At 43.4% G+C, this 26,639-nt stretch overlaps 2 protein-coding genes across 5 annotated transcripts; one reads left to right on the forward strand and one right to left on the reverse strand.

The window, feature by feature from the left end:
* Nucleotides 1-722: 722 nt before the first annotated feature.
* lmnl3 (lamin L3) lies at nucleotides 723-15,609 on the forward strand. 3 transcript variants are annotated; one of them, XM_029720802.1, is made up of 12 exons: nucleotides 723-1,103; nucleotides 4,701-4,857; nucleotides 5,342-5,467; nucleotides 6,297-6,467; nucleotides 9,128-9,253; nucleotides 9,680-9,900; nucleotides 10,731-10,953; nucleotides 11,872-11,979; nucleotides 12,176-12,292; nucleotides 12,940-13,044; nucleotides 13,315-13,386; nucleotides 14,540-15,609. In XM_029720802.1, the coding sequence occupies exons 1-11, from the start codon at nucleotides 739-741 to the stop codon at nucleotides 13,351-13,353; spliced, it is 1,758 nt and encodes a 585-aa protein (XP_029576662.1). In that variant the 5' UTR covers nucleotides 723-738; the 3' UTR covers nucleotides 13,354-13,386; nucleotides 14,540-15,609. The 3 variants fall into 3 exon arrangements, with proteins under 3 accessions (XP_029576662.1, XP_029576663.1, XP_029576665.1); XM_029720803.1 differs by lacking the exon at nucleotides 13,315-13,386; XM_029720805.1 differs by lacking the exons at nucleotides 12,176-12,292; nucleotides 12,940-13,044; nucleotides 13,315-13,386; nucleotides 14,540-15,609 and having other exon boundaries at nucleotides 11,777-11,895.
* On the reverse strand, nucleotides 15,603-26,295 carry LOC115166903 (E3 ubiquitin-protein ligase MARCH3). Of its 2 annotated transcripts, XM_029720818.1 has the most exons (5): nucleotides 26,203-26,295; nucleotides 24,498-24,707; nucleotides 23,918-24,122; nucleotides 18,946-19,152; nucleotides 15,603-17,462 (listed from the first exon to the last, which is right to left on the reverse strand). In XM_029720818.1, exons 2-5 carry the CDS (start codon nucleotides 24,680-24,682, stop codon nucleotides 17,304-17,306), a joined length of 756 nt encoding a protein of 251 aa, XP_029576678.1. In that variant the 5' UTR covers nucleotides 24,683-24,707; nucleotides 26,203-26,295; the 3' UTR covers nucleotides 15,603-17,303. The 2 variants fall into 2 exon arrangements, with proteins under 2 accessions (XP_029576678.1, XP_029576679.1); XM_029720819.1 differs by lacking the exon at nucleotides 26,203-26,295 and having other exon boundaries at nucleotides 24,498-24,727.
* Nucleotides 26,296-26,639: the final 344 nt, after the last annotated feature.

Raw genomic sequence — 26,639 nt, forward strand, 5'->3', positions numbered from 1 at the left:
ATGCACGTTTCTTTTGTCATTGATAGGCTTTACACGTACTTGCTTATTCCACGTTATTCTACGGATGCCCTCCATTTATTTATAACATACACTGATTATTCATTTATTCTCCATTCCTCTGCGCCACCACCTCCAGCACAGTAGGTGTCAGCATTCACCTCAAACGTTTGTTTGCGGACCACCCTTATACCACCGAAGAAAAAAAAAGAAGAAGAAGAAGAAGAAGAACTCAGAGCAAACCAATAATGTATATAAATCCTGGAATGTATTTCTACCTATTGGCCATTGAGAGCACACCCCAGCAGTCCTCCAAAGGAATGAATGGAATTCTACAGTATTTCAATTAATTGTTTCAAGGACAAAATTACATGTATTTAAGTACTTATTTTGTAATGTTGAGGACAGTAACATTAGCTATCTCTAAAAAGTGTACTTGTTTTACTTGTAATGTTTTTATATTTTTTGAAAATATTTTATTTGTATGTTTAGCTCACATAATTTTCATTTAAAAGTATGCATTAAGGCGTATGTAATATAATGAATGTGGCAAAAACGAATGTAGACCTTAATAAATGCATCTGTATAGCTTCATAAACGTTTTACAACGTTGGGGGAGTGCCAAGATGGAGGCACGGCGGCTTCAACACAGCGCCCCCTAAAAGTCATCTAGTTGTATACATAAAGTATTGGCGCAAACTCAGCCCAAACCCAGCGCATGCAGTCACATGAGGACGCACCATGGCTTCAGTTACCTCAACCAGTCGCTCAACTCGCTCCTCCCGACGAAGCGGCGCCGGCCCGTCCAGCACCAGCCCAACCCGGCTCTCCCGAAGCCAGGAGAAAGAGGAGCTTAGCCACCTGAACGACCGCCTGGCCGCCTACATAGAGCGGGTCCGCCAGCTGGAGAATGACAAGTCCTCAATGCTGCTTCTCCTGGAGGAGAAAGAGGAGTCCACGACCCGGGAGACGGCCAACGTTCGGCGCCTGTACGAGACCGAGTTGGCCGACGCGAGGAAGAGCTTGGACGTGCTGGCTAACGATAGGGCCCGGCTGCAGATAGAGATGGGTCATCTTTCTGAAGAGCATAGCAAACTACAAGCCAGGTAACGTTAGATATAATAACCTACAAACCAATCTATGTATCTATGTTTGTCCTGTGCATTCGCGCTGTTGTCATTGGTTGTTGAGATCCATCGTTTTTTAAAATAAAAATAGCATAAAGTGTTAGTTTGCAATTAGGCCTAAATTGTTGCAGTAAAAAGTTTATATTTTGGGATAGGGTACGACAGTTGAGCTAAGCTAATGATGCATTTCTAAGTTAAATTCTTCAAAAATCAACGTGTAGCCTTTATTATTAATTAAACAATCGCAAATAACCATTTTAAATAATAATAATTAGGTGGGTGCTTATTTGTCCTATTTCACCCATGTATAACTGTGTATTATACACGTGTGAATTGTTCATGTGTTTTTTTGCATATCCCAACTCCCCTTAGACACCCTTTGAGAGTGGGGTTCCCCCATTTATGATAATATGTTTGTCTTTGCATGACATGATCTACAGATAGTAAGGCATATCCATGATTCCCTTTAAAGAAGAGACCTCAGAGAGATTTGGTTTGTCATCTTTCTTTCCTAATAAGAAGCATGAGAATATCCTCCTGTTATTATTATCCTTCTGCTATGTCTTGGTTTAATAACCACAATATCATAATAGTAGCCTAATATCAATAGAACCATATGCCGTGTATTAACATCCACATTAAAAGTAACAATTCAATTATACCCAGAATAAAAAAACAATCTCTAATCCCTCCCTTCAGGAAGTGAAGCATATAAGCACTTGACTTCTGTCATCTCTATTCTATCCTACCAGGAACCATAGTAACCACCAGACTTCTGTCATCTCTATTCTATCCTAACAGGAACCATAGTAACCACCAGACTTCTGTCATCTCTATTCTATCCTAACAGGAACCATAGTAACCACCAGATTTCTGTCATCTCTATTCTATCCTAACAGGAACCACCAGACTTCTGTCATCTCTATTCTATCCTAACAGGAACCATAGTAACCATCAGACTTCTGTCATCTCTATTCTATCCTAACAGGAACCATAGTAACCATCAGACTTCTGTCATCTCTATTCTATCCTAACAGGAACCATAGTAACCACCAGATTTCTGTCATCTCTATTCTATCCTAACAGGAACCATAGTAACCATCAGACTTCTGTCATCTCTATTCTATCCTAACAGGAACCATAGTAACCACCAGATTTCTGTCATCTCTATTCTATCCTAACAGGAACCATAGTAACCATCAGACTTCTGTCATCTCTATTCTATCCTAACAGGAACCATAGTAACCACCAGATTTCTGTCATCTCTATTCTATCCTAACAGGAACCATAGTAACCACCAGACTTCTTTCATCTCTATTCTATCCTAACAGGAACCATAGTAACCACCAGATTTCTGTCATCTCTATTCTATCCTACCAGGAACCATAGTAACCACCAGATTTCTGTCATCTCTATTCTATCCTAACAGGAACCATAGTAACCACCAGATTTCTGTCATCTCTATTCTATCCTAACAGGAACCATAGTAACCACCAGATTTCTGTCATCTCTATTCTATCCTAACAGGAACCATAGTAACCACCAGATTTCTGTCATCTCTATTCTATCCTAACAGGAACCATAGTAACCACCAGACTTCTGTCATCTCTATTCTATCCTAACAGGAACCATAGTAACCACCAGATTTCTGTCATCTCTATTCTATCCTAACAGGAACCATAGTAACCACCAGACTTCTTTCATCTCTATTCTATCCTAACAGGAACCATAGTAACCACCAGACTTCTGTCATCTCTATTCTATCCTAACAGGAACCATAGTAACCACCAGATTTCTGTCATCTCTATTCTATCCTAACAGGAACCATAGTAACCACCAGACTTCTTTCATCTCTATTCTATCCTAACAGGAACCATAGTAACCACCAGACTTCTTTCATCTCTATTCTATCCTAACAGGAACCACCAGACTTCTGTCATCTCTATTCTATCCTAACAGGAACCATAGTAACCACCAGATTTCTGTCATCTCTATTCTATCCTAACAGGAACCATAGTAACCACCAGACTTCTTTCATCTCTATTCTATCCTAACAGGAACCACCAGACTTCTGTCATCTCTATTCTATCCTAACAGGAACCATAGTAACCATCAGACTTCTGTCATCTCTATTCTATCCTAACAGGAACCATAGTAACCACCAGATTTCTGTCATCTCTATTCTATCCTAACAGGAACCATAGTAACCACCAGACTTCTGTCATCTCTATTCTATCCTAACAGGAACCATAGTAACCATCAGACTTCTGTCATCTCTATTCTATCCTAACAGGAACCATAGTAACCACCAGATTTCTGTCATCTCTATTCTATCCTAACAGGAACCATAGTAACCACCAGACTTCTTTCATCTCTATTCTATCCTAACAGGAACCATAGTAACCACCAGCTTTCTGTCATCTCTATTCTATCCTAACAGGAACCACCAGACTTCTGTCATCTCTATTCTATCCTAACAGGAACCATAGTAACCACCAGACTTCTGTCATCTCTATTCTATCCTAACAGGAACCATAGTAACCACCAGACTTCTGTCATCTCTATTCTATCCTAACAGGAACCATAGTAACCACCAGACTTCTGTCATCTCTATTCTATCCTAACAGGAACCATAGTAACCACCAGACTTCTGTCATCTCTATTCTATCCTAACAGGAACCATAGTAACCACCAGATTTCTGTCATCTCTTTTCCTCCCACCAGGTGTTTGTGTAGTAATATTGGCTTAGATTTGGAGCTAAGACTTAAAGGGCGACTGAACTCGGTGATTCCCCTTGATTTTCTGTTGCTCATTTAAAGGCTCAGTGCAGTCAAATGTGATTTTCCTGAGTTTGATATACATTTTCACACTGAGGGTGGACTAATACTGTGAATTTGTGGAAATGATAATGCACTTTTAGTGTAAAAGCTGTTTGAAAGACCGCCTGAAATTTCAGCCTGTTTTGGTGGGATGAGGGTTTTGGCCTTCCATGGTTACGTCACCATGCTGTGAATTGGTTAATAGACCAATCAGAAAGAGTTCCAAGCCTTTCTGCAATAACAGATATTTGTCAGTTTTCCCCTCCCCATTCAGACCACTCTGACAGCCCTAGCAAAATTGTTGCTTGAGAAATTACTCTTTGCTATGAAGCTATTTTAGATATTTTTTTACTGTTTTCAAATAAAATGTTCACAGTAAGGTACTTAATTTTTACCCAGAAATTATTTGATATTGGGGTAAAAATGGCACCCTTGGAACTTTAAAAAAAAAAGAAAAGTTAGATTTCAGTCTTGCGGGTGTGGTCCGATGTGGGTGTACGTCTCTTGTCATCTCTCTTCACTCCTTCCAGTAATCATACTAACCTCCCTGACCTCTCACTTCTTTCTATCACTTTTGCCTCCTTCCTGGAACCATGGTAACCACCTGTCTTCTCTCCGCCTTCTAGGAACCATAGTAACCACCTGTCTTCTCTCATCTCTCCTCCTTCTAGGAACCATGGTAACCACCTGTCTTCTCTCATCTCTCCTCCTTCCAGGAACCATAGTAACCACCTGTCCTCTTTTTCATCCTACCAGGAACCAGAAGAAGGAAGCAGAGTGTAACATGGCCATGGGTCAGTGGAGGAACTTGGAGGCGGTCCTCAACTCTAAAGACGCAGAGCTGGCCAATCAACTGGCAGATAACAGAAGACAGGCGGATGACGTCACTGACCTACAGGCCCAGGTGGCCAATGTAAGGACTAGACTGCCATCTATAGGCCTTCTAGTGAGGTTAATTTTAATGTTTTGTTTAAAGTTAAATACAATTAAACCAACACCACATACAGATGTTTTTGCAGCATTTTGACAGTGTTATGCATCAGGTTCTGTGTCGGATGTGAACGCAGCTCTGAGAAGGAGTGGGTGACAACGCAAAAGGCATTAAACAGCATCAGACAAAACAAAGAATATTCTGCCTAGAGATGCGCTGATTCAACCTTTTGATTCTTCTGTTATGATATTTTTTAAATAGTCTAAAGCTGACTAGTTTGGCTAGCCATAGGTTTAAGCTGGTACTAGTGTAGGGTGGCTAACATTATCTTGCGAGCGTCTACTGAGAAGATGCTTATGGGCTGTTATGAGACGTGGCTAGGTAATTTATGAGGGGGGTTGCTTGATTTTGGCTAAATGTTAAGTCCTTGAATGCAAAAGGTGATCTCTTTGACTCCTTGTCTCAGTTGGAGTGTGGGCTGGCGGAGACTAAGACCCAGCTGAACTCTGAGATGTTGAGGAGGGTGGACCTGGAGAATCAGGTGCAGACGCTACGGGAACAGCTGGAGTTCCAGAGACACATTGGCGAACAGGTAACACACACACTTGACAAACACACAACCGGACACACACACTGCAGTAACTGCTGCATAAGAAAGACATCACATGTGGCCCACTATTACCACAGAAGCGACACAGTCAGATTGGTTGGTTGTTGAAGTGGGTAACTATTGACACATGCTAATAATAGTAAGATATCAAACTCAATGTTGCCTCTGCCTGCCTTTCTATGAGGTGTGGGGTATCCACAGCATGCAGGAGGGAAGGGGTTAATGAAGTGGCTAGGGGTAGGAGGGTGAGAAGAAATGGTTAAGAGCTGGGGATTGAAATGGAATGTGACCCATGTCGTTTCCTCCATGTTGAGTAGAAGGGGTCGTGGTGGTGGTTGGGTAGGTTCTGGGAGAGGACTAGGGGTTAGAATGGAATGTGGCCCATGTCGTTTCCTCCATGTTGAGTAGAAGGGGTCGTGGTGGTGGTTGGGTAGGTTCTGGGAGAGGACTAGGGGTTAGAATGGAATGTGGCCCATGTCGTTTCCTCCATGTTGAGTAGAAGGGGTCGTGGTGGTGGTTGGGTAGGTTCTGGGAGAGGACTAGGGGTTAGAATGGAATGTGGCCCATGTCGTTTCCTCCATGTTGAGTAGAAGGGGTCGTGGTGGTGGTGGGGTTGGGTAGGTTCTGGGAGAGGACTAGGGGTTAGAATGGAATGTGGCCCATGTCGTTTCCTCCATGTTGAGTAGAAGGGGTCGTGGTGGTGGTGGGGTTGGGTAGGTTCTGGGAGAGGACTAGGGGTTAGAATGGAATGTGACCCATGTTGTCTTCCTGCGGTTGGCGTGTGTGTCTGTTCATGTCGGTGTGTCTGTAGGAGGTCAGGGAGATCCGGAGCAGACACGAGGGTCGCCTGATGGAGGTGGATTCTGGGAGACAGAAAGAATTTGAGAGTAAGTTGGCCGAGGCCATGCAGCAGCTACGGCAGGAGCATGACGGACAAATCCAGCAGTATAAAGAGGATCTGGAGAAGAATTTCAATGCCAAGGTACTCACACTCTCTTTCTTTCTCTCTCTCCCTCCTTCTCTGCCTCCCTGCCTCTTTCTTTTTTAAATATATAATATCTTTTCCCCTAGCCCTACCTCCCCTAATTGGAGTAAACTAATGGACAACAGCAGTTAGGCATTTACTTCCAGCTTATTGTTTTTGGGTAAAGTGCTTTGCTCAAGGGCCGATGGTTTTAGTCCCACCCAGCTATCCTCAACCCCTCCCATCTATCTCTGAAGACCATCCAGTTTTGATTTCTATATGCTATATATTTTTCAACTATGCTGTGATGTTTAACAAAGTTCTGAACCTATGTGCAGTTTACAGACAGTATATTTTAGATTATGTTGAGGTTTGTATGTATGTACAGTACCAGTCAAAAGTTTGGACACCCCTACTCATTCAAGGGTTTTTCTTTATTTTTACTATTTTCTACATTGTAGAATAATTGTGAAGACATCCAAACTATGAAATAACACATATGGAATTATGTAGTAACCAGAAAAGTGTTAAACAATTCAAAATATATTTGAGATTCTTCAAAGTAGCCACCCTTTGCCTTGATGACAGCTTTGCACACTCTTGGCATTCTCTCAACCAGCTTCACCTGGAATGCTTTTCCAACAGTCTTGAAGGAGTTCCCACATGCTGAGCACTTTTTGGCTACTTTTCCTTCACTCTGCGGTCCAACTCATCCCAAACCATCTCAATTTGGTTGGGGAATTGTGGAGGCCAGGTCATCTGATGCAGCACTCATCACTCTCCTTCTCAGTCAAATAGCTCTTACACAGCTTGGAGGTGTGTTGGGTCATTGTCCTGTTGAAAAACAAATGATAGTCCCACTAAGCGCTAACCAGATCGGATGGCGTATCGCTACAGAATGCTGTGGTAGCCATGCTGGTTAAGTGTGCCTTGAATTCTAAATAAATCACAGTGTCACCAGCAAAGCACCATCACACCTCCTCCATGCTTCACAGTGAGAACCACACATGCAGAGATCATCCGCTCACCTACTCTGCGGTGGTTGGAACCCAAAATCTCAAATTTGGGCTCCTCAGACCAAAGGACAGATTTCCACCGGTCTAATGTCTATTGCTCGTGTTTCTTGGCCCAAGCAAGTCTCTTGTTATTGGTGTCCTTTAGTAGTGGTTTCTTTACAGCAATTCGACCATGAAGGCCTGATTCACACAGTCTCCTCTGAACAGTTGATGTTGAGATGTGTCTGTTACTTGAACTCTGTGAAGCATTTATTTGGACTGCAATGTGAGGTGCAGTTAACTCTAATGGATTTATCCTCTGCAGCAGAGGTAACTCTGGGTCTTCCTTTCCTGTGGCGGTCCTCATGAGAACCAGTTTCATCATGGTGCTTGATGGTTTTTGCCACTGCACTTGAAGAAACTTTCAAAGTTCTTTCAATTTTCCTCATTGACTAACATTCATGTCTTAAGTAATGATGGCCTGTCGTTTCTCTTTGCTTATTTGAGCTGTTCTTGCCATAAAATGTATACCATCCCTACCTTGTCACAACGCAACTGATTGGCTCAAATGCATTAAGAAGAAAATAAATTCCACTATTGAACTTTTAACAAGGCACACCTTTTAATTGAAATTCATTCCTGGTGACTACCTCATGAAGCTGGTCCCGAGTATGAAGCTGGTCCTGAGTGGCGCAGCAGTCTAAGGCACTACATCGGTGTGCTAGAGGAATCACTACAGACCTGGGTTCGATCCCGGGCAGTATCACAACCAGTCGTGATCGGGAGACCCATAGAGCGGCGCACAATTGGCCCAGCGTCATCTGGGTTAGGGGAGGGTTTGGCCAGGGGGGCTTTACAAGTAGGCCGTCATTGTAAATAAGAATTTGTTCTCAACTGACTTGCCTTGTTAAATAAAATAAAAAAGCTGGTTGAGAGAATGCCAAGTGTGTGCAAAGCTGTCATCAAGCCAAAGGGTGGCTACTTTGAAGAATCTCAAATATAAAATATATTTTGATTTAACACTTTCTTTTGGTTACTACATGATTCTATATGTGTTATTTCATTTGTTTTGATGTACAAAATTAAGAAAAACCCTTGAATGAGTAGGTGTGTCCAAACGTTTGACTGGTACTATGTGTGTGTTGCTGGTGTGTAACTGTGTGTTTTTCAGAGAGAGCTGTGTGTCGTGCACACTGTTAGAGCAGGAGTGCATGATGACGGAAGAGAAAAGAGGAGTGAGAAAGATGACAGTGCAGATTAGGGAGAGCTTTGTCCAGCTGATAAAGGTTTTCTCACCGGTCCAGCCCGTGTTAGGTAGAAGTGTCGTCATATTGTAGCCAATAGCAAACACTTGAGGTACACCTTATTTGGCTTGCTCTGTAAAATGGAACCAACTGACTTGTCCCAAAAGTGCAAACCCAGTCCACCATATGTACTGGTCAAATGAAGTTCACCTCAAGTATTCAACATGTATGCAGTTGACTCTGGTATGTTAGGTACCTCTACTCATATGAAGTTATTTAGAAACATTGCTGTAAATCCAAATGTGTGGGGGGGGGTTTTTCTTCAAATTTGTGGCTTATGGTAAACAGATAATGTAGCTCGGTCTCATGTCAAAACATATGACATTAACACATTGCTTTTCCTTTGGTGTGTATGTAACGTGGGTGTGTGTTTTGACAGCTGGAGAACGCCCATCAGACGGCGCTGAAGAGTAGTAACTTTGCCTCGTCCACCAGAGAGGAGCTGTCTGGCACCAAGCTCCGCATCGAGACCCTCTCCTCACAACTCAATCACTTCCAAAAACAGGTACCTGCTGTATGTGTGTAGGGTAAGGTTGCCCATAGATGCTGATCTTGGGTCCGTTTTGCATTTCCCCCACTAATGGTTATGCTTAGGATTGGGGAAGTGAAGCTGATCCTTGATCTGTAGCTAGGGACACTACACCCCAGAGGTGTGTCTGATTCTGGAACGTCACTCAATCATTCAATCAAATGTATTTTAAAGTTCCAGAAACGGGTACCTACCAGGCTGCTGCTAGGGCTTTACTATAGTACAGGAATATTTGACTGGTTACAGACTACAGATATAATAAGGCTTTTGATGTTGGAGATCACTATGTATGTTGACTGGAGTCAGGGAGTCTGAAAGTTGTCTGTGTGGATGACTGTTTCTCACAACCCCCTATTTCTCTCTGATTCTCCTCCTCCCCTCCCCCTCCATATCTCCCTTCAGAACGGGGCCTTAGAGGGGCGTGTGCGGGAACTGGAGCGGACCCTGGACCGGGAGCGTGAGGTGTGGCAGCAGCGACTGAGCCACAAGGACGAGGAGATGTCGGCCATGCGGGCCCAGATGCAGAGCCAGCTGGAGGACTACGAGCAGCTGCTGGATGTCAAGCTGGCCCTGGACATGGAGATCAATGCCTACCGCAAGATGCTGGAGGGAGAGGAGCAGAGGTGAGGAGGACATAGAGAGAGACTGGAGGGAGAGGAGGTGAGGGGGGGTAGAGAGAGACTGGAGGGAGAGGAGGTGAGGAGGACATAGAGAGAGACTGGAGGGAGAGGAGGTGAGGGGGGGTAGAGAGAGACTGGAAGGAGAGGAGGTGAGGGGGGGGGTAGAGAGAGACTGGAGGGAGAGGAGAGCAGGTGTGGGGAAATGGAGACATTGGTGAGGGGAAATGGAGACATTAGTGAGGGTACGGTTTGCAAGCAGGTGCTTGCCTTCACACATGCATTCATGCATACACCTCAGACCTGGTTCAAATACTTTTTGAAATGGTGAATTCTAGTAAATTAAATCTGAGTAAAGCAAATATATTCTGAATTATTCAAGTCTTTGGGGTCAACCTTAATTTGAACCCAGGTCTGACACACACACACACACACACACACACACACAAGGTCCTTTCACCAAACATAAAAAGCTAAGAGGACCAGGACACTCTTCATATAATTGGTTAAAAAGCCTTTATTTAAACTGGCCTTCATCACGGAATAACAATGATAAGCAGTCTTCTTTTGAACAAACCATCTTCTACTTAACCGTGATTGAAGAGGAAGTGGTTACAGAATAGTCATTGGTGGACACAGCATAGTAAACAGCATTTCCATTTTAGTCATTTAGCAGAGCTCTTATCCAGAGTGACTTAAATTTTTATATTTGTTCGTACTGGTCCTCTGTGGGAATCGAACAGGTCACTAGATGGCAGCAAAGATGGAGCACAGTAGATAAAACAGAGAAACCAGGGTTTCCCAAACAACTTCCTGACGTTGTTCTGTGTTCCCAGACTCCACCTCTCCCCGAGCCCCTCCCAGCATGGGGCCGTGGCACGCACGCACGCACAGGGCGCCCGCCGAGTTGTCCGCGGGAAGAAACGCAAGAACGAAGGTGGCACGGGGTCCTCGCCAGCCTACAAGGTCTCGCAGCACGCCAAGGCCCACAGTCACATGATGGTGTCGGAGATAGACCTGAAGGGGAACTACGTCACACTGAAGAACAACTCTGAGAAGGTACCTACCTACCGCCCACTCTGACCAATTAGAAGGAGAGTCTGTGTACTTGCCACCCACTTTGACCAATTAAAGATGGAATCCGCAGTAGGGGGAAACGGTGCCACTGGCCGCCCCACCAGCATTGTTATTGTTGTTGCTGAGCTGAGGAGCGTCGTGTAGCATGGTAATGAAATGCAGTACATATTGTGTTTTTCTATCGTGCGTGTGATGATGTCAGAGATGGAAATAAGTGTTGGTAATTTCTTTGTTGTAATATCACAAAAGGACAAGGCAGTTTGACCATTAATAAGGATTCAATCTTGAAGTACCTACCGACTCGCTTTGACCAATCAGACAGTGTTGAGAGAATCTGAAGCTCTACGTCTCTACTTAGTGCACTGCTTTGAGTCTAAAGTCACCCAGGCCACTGGTTAACCAGTAGAGTACTAGATGAGGGATAGGGTGTCATTGAGACAGTCTCTTTAAGTGTAGTGTTTTGTGTCATTGCAATGCAAATGTATCCTGACAACGATTTCAGTCTCTGAAGCTGTGTGAAAGATCTGGGTTGTGTTCAGTAGGGCGACACGTTTTTAAACCGGAGGTGCTACTTGAACTTGTCCAATTTAGAAAAGAGACCATTGTTTTCCATTGCAAAACACTTTTATTTATTTATTTATTTTTATTTTATTTCACCTTTATTTAACCAGGTAGGCAAGTTGAGAACAAGTTCTCATTTACAATTGCGACCTGGCCAAGATAAAGCATAAAACTTTTCTCCAGTATGCCCGGCTGAACGTGCCGCTGTCCCCAATCTGAATTTCATCTGGGTCGTATTCATTAGGGCTCACCGTTATAAACGTTTTGCAGCAGAATAAGCAGTCCTTATTGGACATGCCTAATGAATACGACCCGGCTGTTTTTCCCCTGCTGTTCCAGGAGCAGCCACTAGGGGGCTGGGTGGTGAGGAGGAGTCACCTGGACTCTCCTGAACTGTTCTTCCAGATCCCCCCTTCCTACATACTGGCTGGGGGCAACACCCTCACTGTGAGTACACGCATGCACCTAATACACACACACACACACAGACACACACACACACGCATGTACGTATTTGGGGAAACTAACCAGGCCTCCATATACAATGTTCCTCATCTCCAAAAATGATTAGTAAAACTAAAATAACATTTAAAACATGCATTGTTGCCAGCTGACCGTGTGGGACTGTGATTGTGTGTGTCAGATCTGGGGTTCGGAGGCAGGCGTAGAGGCCTCTCCAGGTGACCTGGTCATGAAGAACCAGAGGAACTGGGGTCCGGTCAACAATGTGATTGTCACCCTACTGAACCCAGATGAAGAGGTGACCACTATTTACTGGCCACCACGACCCAGTCTACTGGTCCAATCTACTTAATACATTTCTATATTTTTGTGCACCAGGGGAAATCAAGTTAATTTCATTCATATCCTTTTACATGGGTGAATATAGTTAATTTGATTTCTATCCTTGTGCACTTCTCTAATAGCCATCTTGCAAAGATCTTTAAGCTCGCAGAGATGTCTGTTGCATTTCAGGTTGTCTTCATTGCAGCTGTGCTGTGTAGATGGATCTGGGGCCATATGTATCAAACCTCTCAGCCTTTTACATCACAATGAATAAGATGAAATGGACAGGGGGGACCTGATCCTAGATCAGCACTCCTACTCTGAGACACTTGATATCTCACAAGACCTGGAGAAGTGTTTTGTGTCTCACGAACCACACAAATGATGATTTAAGCACCCTGCAAATAAGATGAAGTGGAATGCAGCAGGGTTAAGTTTCCTCTAGGTTTAGATCTAGGATCAGCTTCCCCTCCACCAGTTAAAATCTTAACCATTAGTGGGGGAAATGTAAAACTGACTCAAAATCAGCAACTAGGGGGAAACCTCACCCTACTCCAATCGGCTCAGCTGTGAGCGGATTTTTGATGTTCATTGGCTGTCGTGTGCTGTCATCATCACTAGGAGACCGCAGAGCTGCGTGTGCAGGAGAGAGGAGAGGAAGACTCCGATGTGGAGGTTGATGAAGAGTTTATGGAAGGGAGTGATGTTCACTACCTCAGGAGACAGGTAAACACACACACACACCCCAGGAGACGTGTAAATCCAAACGGATCTGTCCACATGCATGCATGCATACATACATACATACATACATACATACATACATACATACATACATACATACATACATACATACATACATGCCTCAGAAAACATCTAAACACACAGACATACACGCTGCTCCTCAGCAGACAGGTAAATGCTGTACCCAGGCCTGTACCCAGGGGAAACTGATCAGTACTGTGTTTTTGATCTCTATTCCCCCTGATGGAAAAGCCCAAGAGAAGGAAAAGGAAGTGCTGTCTGGTGTTGTGAACAGCCTGTCTCATGACACACAGACCGCTGGAGGTGAGGAGGTGACTGCCTACAGCGTGGCTGTTGACTGCCTGGATGTGTCCCAAATCGCCCCCTGTTCCCTATATAGTGCACTATAAAGAATAGGGTGCCATTTGAATCGAAGCCCCTGCTTGTCTAATCCCTACTACAGCTCTTGTTAACGCTCCATAACCTAACCTGTAGGGTGTCATATGTAAGTCCCATATGGCATTCTATTCCCTATATAGGGCACTTGTTATGGCTTTTGTGGGTTCCAACATTCTAAATAGCCATTTAATTTGGAAACAAATGCAGGTACTGGAGATTCCAACTCATTTCCCATTTATCCAGAAATCCAATCAATACGTGTGAGTTCTTGATTGCAATGATCTTCACAAATGTACTACACACAATGGCTCTTTCACACAGTTCCATTTACATTACATTTACATCATTTAGCAGACGCTCTTATCCAGAGCGACTTACAAATTGGTGCATTCACCTTATGATATCCAGTGGAACAACCACTTTAGGATTGGTTATGAAGACATTCCTTGTATTCCAGGTATTTTGAACAAAGCTGCTGCTGATGATGATGGAAAAATGATCTTAAAAAATGACACTAAAATGGTCATGAAATGAAAAGATGCCAAACAAAATGACATAGATGCCAAGCAGAGAGTTTTCAACCATCAGCCTATTCCAATTACTGACTGGCACCATACACATTTCTAATACATAATCCATAATCATTTCAAAATGTTCTTTTAATATCAAAATGGTTCTTAAAGCACTACTTTTGAACAGAGCCTGTGGGTTTAAGTACGGCCTAGGGTGCATCCAAAATGAAGTGGCCTGCAACACCTCATTGCAAATGGCTGCTGTTCCTCCCTTGTGATGACATCACTTGCTCAGCTTGCTGTGTGTTCCTCACCCCTGCATGAACCATGCTTGCTGTGTGTTCCTCACCCCTGCATGAACCATGCTTGCTGTGTGTTCGTCACCCCTGCATGAACCATGCTTGCTGTGTGCTGGCCAACTCACACACACATTGAGTCTAATTGTTTGTGTGAGTGATCATTGCTGTACTAATTGTATGTTTTGAGTGTGTGCACGAGGCATGTGTCAAGAGGCTGAGCGTGTATTTCTTCACTGACATTGTGAGGCTGTGTTCTATGTTTTCCAGGCGCCAGGGGGAACAAACGAGAGTTGCTCCGTTATGTAACTCCACCCTCCTCCTTTCACAATTCTGACCTGAGAAAGCTGCATCTGACCCGGGAGATCCCGGGAAAACCACTGGAAAGGCTACAATGACATCCTATTCCCTACATAGTGTGTTACTTTGCCATGAACCACAGTGTGGCCACTGCACAGGGAAATGGGTGTCATTTGACACTGGCCATGTCACCAATGGTATTATTTATGTGCCCTGTGGGAGCTTGATGGTGATTTGGGAGCACTGCTACACAAATGTGTGTGATTTCAATGCAGATTTTTTCTAAACTAATGCAAGAGTTTGACTGGTTGTATAGTTGCCTGTACCTGGAAAAATAATGGATAGCCCTTTAAAATTGCAGATCTGTTTGTGCTGTCAAGTCAACTCCTATGGTCATTTGTCTAAACAGCACAGACAGATCTGGGACCAGGCTTGTATTCTTTAAGCAGCGACATGGCATTTCCTGCTATTCTGGCGTTTGTAACACGTCTCTCCTCCCGCTTGCTGTGAGCGACATTCATATGCCCCTTACAGTCTTTAAATGCGACGTCATTCAATTGTCAAAGTTTTTAAGAAAATATGTTTAATTTGTCATACTGTATGAATATGCCTTGTGTCCTGACTGTTTAAAATCCTTGTTGGGAAAATTACAAAGCTTGTTAAAAGCTTGTATGGTATTACAGTATGTTAGTGCTATAACTACCTGTAAGATGAATGTTTTCTGGTATTTTATCCCTTTAACCTGCAGCACTTTTTGCCATTGAGATAGGAGTTATACACTGAATATATCCATAGTACAATGTGGACATTTTTCATGTTTATTCTGAAGTATGTGGACAGGATGGTTTGACAGGTACTTTGGTGGCTTTGCAATATTGTTTCTCTTTTTATTTTATGAAACTATATTTTCTTTCTATTTAGAAAAACAACTAACTTTAATATCCTCTAAACGTCCGATTGACTTGTGAAGAAACTCAATGTTGGCTTGTCCTTATGCACCAAAATACTTCTGATTTAAATAAAGATTTTTCCTTAACTAATGTAAGTATTTGGTTTATTGTTGGTGTGGTTTGGTATAGCCTGTGCCTGGAAAAAACAATGGATAACCCTTTACATATAATGGTCTCTTATACCTATGTAGTCATGCTGAAGTTACTCTAGTAGTGATATTACAACAGTAATTAGCCACCGTGTTTGTAGTGACAAACTTAGTATAAAGTGGTACTAAAGATTTGTATAAATAACGACATCGCAACACCACCGATCCTCAAAGCAGCATTTCTGACTTTGTGGTCCTCAGGAAAGATTGTTTTCAAATGTCACTTAAAGGGACATTACACTTTCAAATCAAAGTTTGTCAGATGTTTTCAAACCTCAAAGTAGCCTAATGGAAAAACGAAGCCACATCCCACATTGGTTGTTTAGAAGCAGGAAACCAATTAGACAGTGTTCATCATTGAGGAATATAGCTAAAAATATCTAAAACTTTTATTTGAGTGAAATGTCCTTTTAAGATGTTTGCAGGTCTAACAAAGCTTGTTAAGTGAACGATAACTAGTCATTCTAAACAAGAGTTTTTTTTCATAGTCTGGGAACAGCGTTGGGAAAAACTCTGGGCCCAACATAAATTGGGAGTGGGACATCAATTTCATTGTCATTAATCTCATCACTCTTTTACAAAACAGTCTTTAGAAAAATAGTTACGTTCAACTGAGTAAGTCTCCAAAAGTCTGGTGTCTATAAATATAAAAAGTCTTCGCAGTCTTCTTCGCATCCTTTGGTCCTCTGAAGGTTCCTTGGTAGAACATTTTCATCGCTGTCTCCTTTATCCAAGTCTTTGTTAAAAAAAAGTGTAGAGACGGGGCCTGATTCGAATAGAAATTGAGCTTGTATCTTTGTTGAAGCAGCATGAGGACTGGGCCCAGTCCCATTACAGCAACACCACTGTATCCTTAGAGATATCTGGCCTGGTTTCAATCCAGCTACACCACAGTCTCCTTGCTCATGTCATTGTCTCGTTGTTGAGCGTACAGTGGATACTGGGACCAGTCCCATTCCAGCTACACCAAAGTATCTTTGCCCAGGAAACCATAGACATTAAAACCAGTAGATGGTGATAGCGCTGACGTCATCCACGTATTCCTATGAAAGCTCCCGATGGCGGATGGAATTATTTGAATTTGAAGCGCACCATATTGCTGAATGGCGCCAAAGAATCATTAAGGATCATGGTGAAAGTGGCAGTAACTAGCGAAGGATCATGGTCAACGTAGTCGTTTTCATCCTGCCTGAGAGAGCCTGCTCGTAGCTTTATGGCCCCTGATTGGTCTGTGTCAGCACCTGATCCTGTGTGACGACAAATGCAGCAGTCAGACTGGATCACTATTTAATACAATTTCTCGATTTGTAGCAAACTTTTAAATAATTCACAGTCGGGATTGAACTTGATCATAATAAACACATAATGGAGTCCAAAACAGGCGTAAAAATATATATGTTTGGCCCTTCTGGCGATCGTTGACATAGGCTTTTTAGGGCAGACCATGGCTTTTGGCACCACTAGGTTGCTATGCAGTAGCCAACCAGCAGAGCTTGTGACTTCACGCTCCAGACTGGACACTGGGGACCTGTTAAATGTTACACTAGAAATATGACACTAGACCCAGTCCCATTCTGGCTACATCACAGTCTTCTTGCCAAAGTATCGTGGACACTGCACCCAGTTCCACTCCATCTACACCACAGTCTCCTTTCTGGTGTCCTTGCTAAGGAAGCTGAGGTTCAGTGTGTGGTGTGTGTGCATGGTCCGTGCTGGTCGGGGGATCTGTAGCCTGACTCTCTGGTCTGTCTGTTTCCACGTCCTGAACAGGTGGATGTGATAGCGCAGCGACACCTGGTGGTGGAAGAGAGCAGTTGATTTTTAACAGACAGTGGCTTAAAGGGACATTTTTCAAATATTCAACTTCATGTTCACTCCAGCACCACCCCAACATCAACATATGTGAAAACAGCGCATTTCTATGTTTTGCATTAATAAAGGTAGAAGAAGATAAGTGTTTCCAATGACATCAACCAACTGGTAGGTAATTAGTAGGCAATGCCTACTCATAATTGGTTAAAATCACATGATGCACACAAATTATGTCATTGGAAACGTTTATCTTTTTTTACTACAAAAGATAGAAAACGCACCATTTTCACACATGTTGATGTTGCGGTGGTGCTGGAGATGATGAATATGACAAGGGAAAATTGTGAAATTTCTCTTTAAGTCAGGGAAGTTTGTAGTGGCTGTTCTAAAAAACAGAACCATGGATTACAATCTCTCCTGGTGCATAGACTACCTTCAGGGTGAGGAACCATCTAACATTATGTTGTAAAATACTTAACTTCCCCTTTAACTAAAACACAGGTGACTTCACTTATGCAAGCTGTGTTAGTTTACTTCCCCAACCAGGGCCATGTTGATTAGGCACCAAACTGAAGAAAACGGACATCAAAGATGGTGGATAATGAAGACGTCACAAAAAAGTCAGTTACTGTCAGTACACTGTCTGTATAAGTGGGCGTTCCCTCTCTCGCTTGAGCATGCTTTCCACGTGAGCGTACATAGGTAAGCATACTCAAAGATGCTCACTTGAGCGAGGGAACGTCCACTTACACATACAGGAACCTTGAAAAATGTTTTAATTGGGAAACTGCCCAATAACAGCTTAGCTTTGGTTTACACTATAATCTCTGACGGATAGTAATGAATGGAAGTCTATGGGATCAGCTAGCGTTAGCACAATCAGCTAGCTGATCCCATAGACTTTGTCATTGCGCTAACGCTAGTTAGCATTGGCGAAACTACATCTAGCTTTCTTTATACTGGCCACAGAGACTTAAAAATGTATCCATGAGTTCAGCTGACTCTGGGGAAGTAGAAACAATATTGCATTAACCCTTTAATAATTATAGTATTATTAGTAATTCTATTTACTTTGTTCCACCATGCCAGTGGAGGCTGGTGGGAGGAGCTATAGGAGGACGGGCTAATGGAACGGAGTCAAACATGGTTTCCGTGTGTTTGATACCGTTCCATTTATTCCATTCCAGCCTGTCCTCCTATAGCTCCTCCCACCAGCCTCCACTGCTATACACAATCCCAATGTAACCCCAACCCACAACAGCCCCAACAACCCACAACAGGCCCAACAACCCACAACAGCCCCAACAACCCACAACAGCCCCAACAACCCACAACAGCCCCAACAACCCACAACAGCCCCAACAACCCACAACAGCCCTAACAACCCACAACAGCCCCAACAACCCACAACAGCCCCAACAACCCACAACAGCCCCAACAACCCACAACAGCCCCAACAACTCACCACAGTCCAGAAGCAGTAGATGGTGAAGAGAGCCAGGGTGAGCACCATGAGTCCAACAGCCTCCATACTGTTACTGAAATACAGGTCCATGGCACCCTGCACACACAGCCATCCTGATAGGCTAGCCAGCGGCGTGATGAAGAGGAAGCAGATGACGTCCCCGCAGAGCGTCCGTCTCTGATGCTGCATGGCTGGTGAGCCCAGCCACTGAGGAAGGGAGGGAGGGAGAGAGGGGACGGGGGAGATGGGGGATGTACTGTAATTAGAATGGATAGAATGACGGTAATATCAGTTCAATTCAAAATGACATTAAGCATTGCATGATTTCATATGTGCCATTCACTGACACTGAGAGGAAGCCAGGGAACATAAAGTTAGTGGGTAGACCAGACAACAGAACAATCTAAATCACCGTTATGTATAAGTACAGTATCTACAGTAGATGGTGTTGGTTTTTGGCTTTTGGATGAGTATCGAAAATCACATTTCACTTTAGAATTTGAGACTTTAAAATGTTAACCACTGAATATTGAACCCTTTGGTGATGATCCAGGCCATATCTCCATTCATCTGTCAGATCAGCTGTTGTTTTCTCTCCTACTCCCTGTGTGTGTGTGTGTGTGTGTGTGTGTGTGTGTGTGTGTGTGTGTGTGTGTGTGTGTGTGTGTGTGTGTGTGTGTGTGTGTGTGTGTGTGTGTGTGTCCCTCGTACATTAGCTCCCTCCATACAACACAGGGTTCTTAACAGATTACCCGGTGCCAGTGGCCAACACACATGCGATAGGCTGGGAGGAGACCATTAATACAAGACGACGTAATGTCCTATCCTGTCCTGAGGAATCTCATAGAGATGCATTAGAAAGCTCATATCTTTGCAATGGCTGCTTCTGTTTCAGCATGGGCAGTGCCATTGAGGGCAATGCTGTCTCAATTTTAAAGTAGACAATCTCCTCTTTTTCTACTTCTGAGAGTGAATTGCCAGTTTCTAAATAAACGGAAAAGGTGCATAGCACCACTTACTGTGCTGGAGTGTGTATAATCTGGAAGTATAGGCTAAAGCCAAGGTTGGTTATTCACTGCCACCTGCCATTATGGAATGTTTTCTCAGGAATATATTTCAGCCCCTTCTGCTGACCTGGATGAAATTCTGGGATCCTTCCTTAAGCCATTACAAGTCCCACCCAGTTGACTACTTCACAATGATGAAAGCCCTTGATATCGCTGTGCCCATGCTAAAACAGTGTTTGGGCCAAGTGACCCATCTATCAAACTCTATGGAGCAGCTACAGCTAGCGACAGGAAACACCATCTGTTTCTCAGGCTAAGTGGCTTTACTGGTAAAAGCAGTCAGTGACATCAGACACTCCAATGTGAATCCAGCTAGGGGCTCTGTTCAGGAGGGTGAATTGTTACACAATGGCCAGATAGAAATGTATTGAATAGAATAGATAGGGTTATGTGGACTGTAGAATAGGGAATCGTTGCAGTTCTATACATTAAATCTCTATCTGCAACCTGAATAATGTTTGTTTTCTTCTCTTCTATGAAGACTCCATCTTTGAGACAGCAGTTTGTATATTCCTTAATGAGTTTGAAATTAAGTGACAGGTGGGTTGGGGCAAATTCCATTTCAGTTGAGTCAATTCAGGAAGGGAATTGAAAGTGACCTCAAACCTGATACATTGAGACTGCATAATATAGTTGATGTACAGTGCATACGGAAAGTACTTTTTCCACATTTTGTTACTTTACAGCCTTATTCTAAAATGTATTAAATTGTCCCCCCCATCAATCTTCACACTATACCCCATAATAACAAAGAAAAAAACGTGTTTTGAATTTTTAGCAAAGTTAATAAACAAAAAAAAACTGAAAATATCACATTTACATAAATATTCAGACCCTTTACTCAGTACTTTGTTGAAGCACCTTTGGCAGCGTCGCTACACAGCTATTTTCAGGTCTCTGTTTGATCGGGTTCAAGTCCGGCTCTGGCTGGACCACTCAAGGACATTCAGAGACTTGTCCCGAAGCTACTCTGCTTTGTCTTGACTGTGTGCTTAGAGTCGCGGTCCTATTGGAAGGTGAACCGTTGCGCATGTCTGAGGTCCTGAGTGCTCTGGAGAAAGTTTTCATCAAGGTTCTTTCTGTACTTTGCTCCGTTCAGCTTTTCCTCGATCCTGATAATTCTCCCAGATAATTCTCCCAGTCCCACTGACTAAGAAATGATCAGTCTATAATTTTAATGGTAGGTTTATTTGAACAGTGAGAGACAGAATAACAACAAAAAAATCCAGAAAAACGCATGTCAAAAATGTTATAAATTGATTTGCATTTTAATGAGGGAAATAAGTATTTGACCCCCTCTCAATCAGAAAGATTTCTGGCTCCCAGGTGTCTTTTGTACAGGTAATGAGCTGAGATTAGGAGCACACTCTTAAAGGGAGTGCTCCTAATCTCAGCTTGTTACCTGAATAAAAGACAACTGTCCACAGAAGCAATCAGTCAATCAGATTCCAAACTCTCCACTATGGCCAAGACCAAAGAGCTCTCCAAGGATGTCAGGGACAAGATTGCAGACCTACACAAGGCTGGAATGGGCTACAAGACCATCGCCAAGCAGCTTGGTGAGAAGGTGACAACAGTTGGTGCGATTATTCGCAAATGGAAGAAACACAAAAGAACTGTCAATCTCCCTCAGCCTGGGGCTCCATGCAAGATCTCACCTCGTGGAGTTGCAATGATCATGAGAACGGTGAGGAATCAGCCCAGAACTACACTGGAGGATCTTGTCAATGATCTCAAGGCAGCTGGGACCATAGTCACCAAGAAAACAATTGGTAACACATTACGCCGGGAAGGACTGAAATCTTGCAGCGCCCGCAAGGTCCCCCTGCTCAAGAAAGCACATACATGCCCGTCTGAAGTTTGCCAATGAACATCTGAATGATTCAGAGGACAACTGGGTGAAAGTGTTGTGGTCAGATGAGACCAAAATGGAGCTCTTTGGCATCAACTCAACTCGCCGTGTTTGGAGGAGGAGGAATGCTGCCTATGACCCCAAGAACACCATCCCACCGTCAAACATGGAGGTGGAAACATTATGCTTTGGGGGTGTTTTCTGCTAAGGGGACAGGACAACTTCACCGCATCAAAGGGACGATGGACGGGGCCATGTACCGTCAAATCTTGTGTGAGAACCTCCTTCCCTCAGCCAGGGCATTGAACATGTGTATTCCAGCATGACAATAACCCAAAACACACGGCCAAGGCAACAAAGGAGTGGCTCAAGAAGAAGCACATTAAGGTCCTGGAGTGGCCTAGCCAGTCTCCAGACCTTAATCCCATAGAAAATCTGTGGAGGGAGCTGAAGGTTCGAGTTGCCAAACGTCAACCTCGAAACCTTAATGACTTGGAGAAGATCTGCAAAGAGGAGTGGGACAAAATCCCTCCTGAGATGTGTGCAAACCTGGTGGCCAACTACAAGAAACATCTGACCTCTGTGATTGCCAACAAGGGTTTTGCCACCAAGTACTAAGTCATGTTTTGCAGAGGGGTCAAATACTTATTTCCCTCATTAAAATGCAAATCATTTTATAACATTTTTGACATGCGTTTTTCTGGATTTTTTTGTTGTTATTCTGTCTCTCACTGTTCAAATAAAACTACCATTACAATTATAGACTGATCATTTCTTTGTCAGTGGGCAAACGTACAAAATCAGCAGGGGATCAAATACTTTTTCCCCTCACTGTAGGTTCCTTTTGGCAAACTCCAAGTGGGCTGTCATGTGCCTTTTACTGAGGAGTGGCTTCCGTCTGGCCACTCTACCATAAAGGCCTGATTGGTGGAGTGCTGCAGAGATGGTTGTCGTTCTGGAAGGTTCTCCCATCTCCACAGAGGAGCTCTGTCAGAGTGACAATCGGGTTTTTGGTCACCTCCCTGACCAATGCCCTTCTTCCCGATTGCTCAGTGTGGCCGGGCGGCCAGCTCTAAGAAGAGTCTTGGTGGTTCCAAACATCTTCTATTTAAGAATGATGGACGTCACTGTGTTCTTGGGGACCTTCAATGCTACAGACATGTTTTGGTACACTTCCCCAGATCTGTGCCTCGACACAATCCTGTCTTGGAGCTCTACGGACAATTCCTTTGACCTCATGGCTTGGTTTTTGCTCTGACATGCACTGTCAACTGTGAGACCTTATATAGACAGGTGTGTGCCTTTCCAAATCATTTCCAATCAATTGAATTTACCACAGGTGGACTCCAATCAAGTTGTAGAAACATCTCAAGGATGATCAATGGAAACAGGATGCACCTGAGCTTAATTTCGAGTCTCATAGTTAAGGTATTTAAAAAAATATATATGAATTTGCCAAAAAATTCCCCCCAAACTGTTTTTGCTTTGTCTTTATGGGGTATTGTGTGTAGATTAATAAGGAAAAAATATAATTCAATCAATTTTAGAATAAGGCTGTAACGTAACAAAATGAATGTAGAAAAGTAAAGCGGTCTGAATACTTTCCAAATGCACTGTATGTGATGACTGTTTTACTGTACTTTTATGGTGCTTTTTATGACATCTATTTTGTACCACGTTTGACTCCGTTCCATTAATTGCAGTCCAACCATTAATTACAATGAGCCTGTCCTACTATAGCTCCCCCCAACCAGCCTCCTCTGGTGTGTGCACCCTTTCTCCCGGAAGTGCACGTGTGTGTTTGCTTATGAGTGTGCGTTTGTTAGTGTATGTGTGCTTGAGCGTGTGTTTGCTTGCATGTGTCTGTGCCTTCATGCTTGTGAGTGCATATGTCTCCATCTCGCCTAACGCCACAGTAAAATGTCCATGAAGTACAGATCTATGATCAGCTTCCCCTCCCTTAATCCTAACCTTAACCAATAGTGGGGGGAAATGCTAAACTGACCCAAGGTCAGTGTCTAGGGGTAACTTCACCCTCCTCTTTCTCCCCTACCTCAGTGAGTGGCTTGGGCAGTCTCTCCAGGGAGTACTGGTGGTGGCAGAGTTCACAGCGGCTGCTGTTGGAGGCAGTGAGCCAGTGTTCCAGGCAGCCCCGGTGGACCATGGCCAGCGTCCCTGCACACTCACAGGGGGAGAGCAGCTCCCCGACACCCCCTCCCTCGTGGCAGATACGACAGAATGGCCCCTCACTGCTAAGACTGCAGGACAACAGAGAGACAAAGTTAACACATGGCAAAACGGAGAGTCCAGGGATGAGTCCCTAATGGCACACTATTCCCTTTATATGACACCACAGGGCTCTGGTCTAAAGTAGTGCACTATATAGGGAATAAGGAAACATTTGGGACCCAGACAAGGAGGACGTAAGAGAGAGTCAATGGATGTACATCATTTAAATCCCCTTATTAAAGGATTGTTCTATGAATAACCTCACATACAACTTCTCTACACCCCTCCTTCATGTACCATGTGTTCTTATCCTCTCTCTTCCTCACTGTGTTTCACTCTCTCTCCCTTGCCTCCCTTTGTGTGTGTGTGTGTGCGTGTGTGTGTCTGTTCGTTTCCTGACCCACCTGTCGGTGCTGGGGCTGTGAGTCATTGAGGGGGAGTGGCCATAGTAGTCCATCACTTCCTGGGGACAGGGGTCAGACTCCTCCCCTCGTTCCTCCTCAGGCAAGACCTTCACTTCACCTACAGGACTGCATACCTGCGGGTCCAGGAGCTGCTCTGGGGTCATGGCTGCTACAGAGGGGGCCATTCAATCAGACTGGTGTGGGGTTCTGCTACACATTTGGACAATAATATATTAGCATCATATAATATCAGTGTACACTGTTATCATATATCTTGCAATGGTATTTGTTGGCAGGAGAATCAGTTCAAAACAATGAAGCAAGCCATGTGGCTAAATCAGGAGTTTGATGATCCAACTATTTGACTGTGAGGCTGTGTATGGCAAAATCAACTCCCAATTTGAATTCAATTATGGCAGGACTACGCTTCCATATACAGTAAGTAGCTTTGACATAGCCACTACCAATTACCTCTAGCCATTTACACTAATACATAAGACTATTATGGAAGAGTAATGGAAGGTCTATGTTCAGTATGGTGTATAGTCAATCCCAGTCTCTGGCCAGACTGAGGGTGCTCTGCACGCTACAGCAGCTGTGAGAAGAGAGATGAATCACAACTGAAATAACACATCCTTTCTCGGTCCCTTATTTGATTATAAGTCCTTCTGTATAAGAGACACTGTTAATGGAATCTAGTTACTACCATGTCAAATATGAATGTGTTATTATATCTGAACTGCACATAATGCTTGATGGTAGGGAAACATGTTGACACCAATCAAACTGTAATACCTATTGAAGCTAGAATCTTTAGTTGCTACATCCATTTTTGGACGTATAAATTAATAACACTTATAAATGCCTCATAAGCTTAGTTCAACTGTTGAAACCCATCAAAACCCAAAATATAAGCTTGTTTTACTCCAATATTTGTCAACAACGTAAATGTAAACACACACTGTATAGCTTTAAAACATGGTTAAAACTATCATTTTAATACCATAGATGGTCAGTCTTTGCATCCATAGCTCTGTCTTTGAATTTGAGAGTGGTTACATTTCTCCAGCCCTATCCCTCAGTTTTTTACCAAAACAAAGGCGGGGTTTCTGCTTTGTTATTGTATTGACTGCAGATTCTAGCTATTAAGCCTAATAATGCAATGATTAATACAAAACATATAACAAATGTTCAGTTGAATTGACTAAATATCTGCTCATTTCAATTCATTTCATTTTATTTTATTTGTACGTTGAGTACTTCTTTCACTACCAAAGCCTTCTTGCAGAGACAGTATAGCCCACATGTTCAGTACCACGAACATTTCACTGAATCACCAAAACACTAGCGCCAATACACCAATACCTAAGCTGCTACTGTAGGCACAGCCAAGATAACACCAAACACACATGGGTCATCATTCTATGAGTAGACTGCCTTTAGGGTCATGTCATTCTGTCAATCTATTAATTTCACCTCATTGTAACATTCTGTCATGAAGAGCACGTGTTGAACTTCATAATAAATCATGCTTTCCCAGGTCAAGAGGTTAAATAAACTGGGTTCAAATCTTGATGTGGGACATATCAAAATGGGAATTTTCTGAGGAAACAACTACTTAATTTGAATGTCAACATACTGCTATTGACATTTTTAGAGAGAGAGAGAGAGAGAGAGAGTGAGAGAAGTAAACAAGTGATCTTACCATCCCAGTAGAGTTCTTCATGTCACCAGGCCTCAATAAAAAGTGTGAAGCCCTATTCTCAAGGGCTGCTTGCTATTTCTCTATCTCTCTGTCTCTCTCTCTCTCTCTCGTTCTCTCTCTCGTTCTCTCTCTCTTCTCTATATCCCTTTCTGTGGGAATTTCTGTGTGTGTGAGACAGAGAGAGTGAGAAACTCAGTCGCAGCAGTAGCAGCCTGTGTGTGTGTGTGTGTGTGGCTGCAGATGAAGTATCCTGAAGGTCGACCGGTCGGCCAGGGGGGTGAGAAGAGAACAGTAAAGGATTATCTGGAGTAGAGGAGGGGAGAGGAGAGTAGCCCTCCCCCAGCCTCGGCCCTGATCAGACCAGACACACAGAAATCCTATTCACATCACAGCCAGTTACACCGGGAGCCACTCCTACTCACCATAATATCCCCATA

Source organism: Salmo trutta, chromosome 29 (genome assembly GCF_901001165.1).
Source record: "Salmo trutta chromosome 29, fSalTru1.1, whole genome shotgun sequence".
In the NCBI taxonomy this organism is placed as follows: domain Eukaryota; kingdom Metazoa; phylum Chordata; class Actinopteri; order Salmoniformes; family Salmonidae; genus Salmo; species Salmo trutta.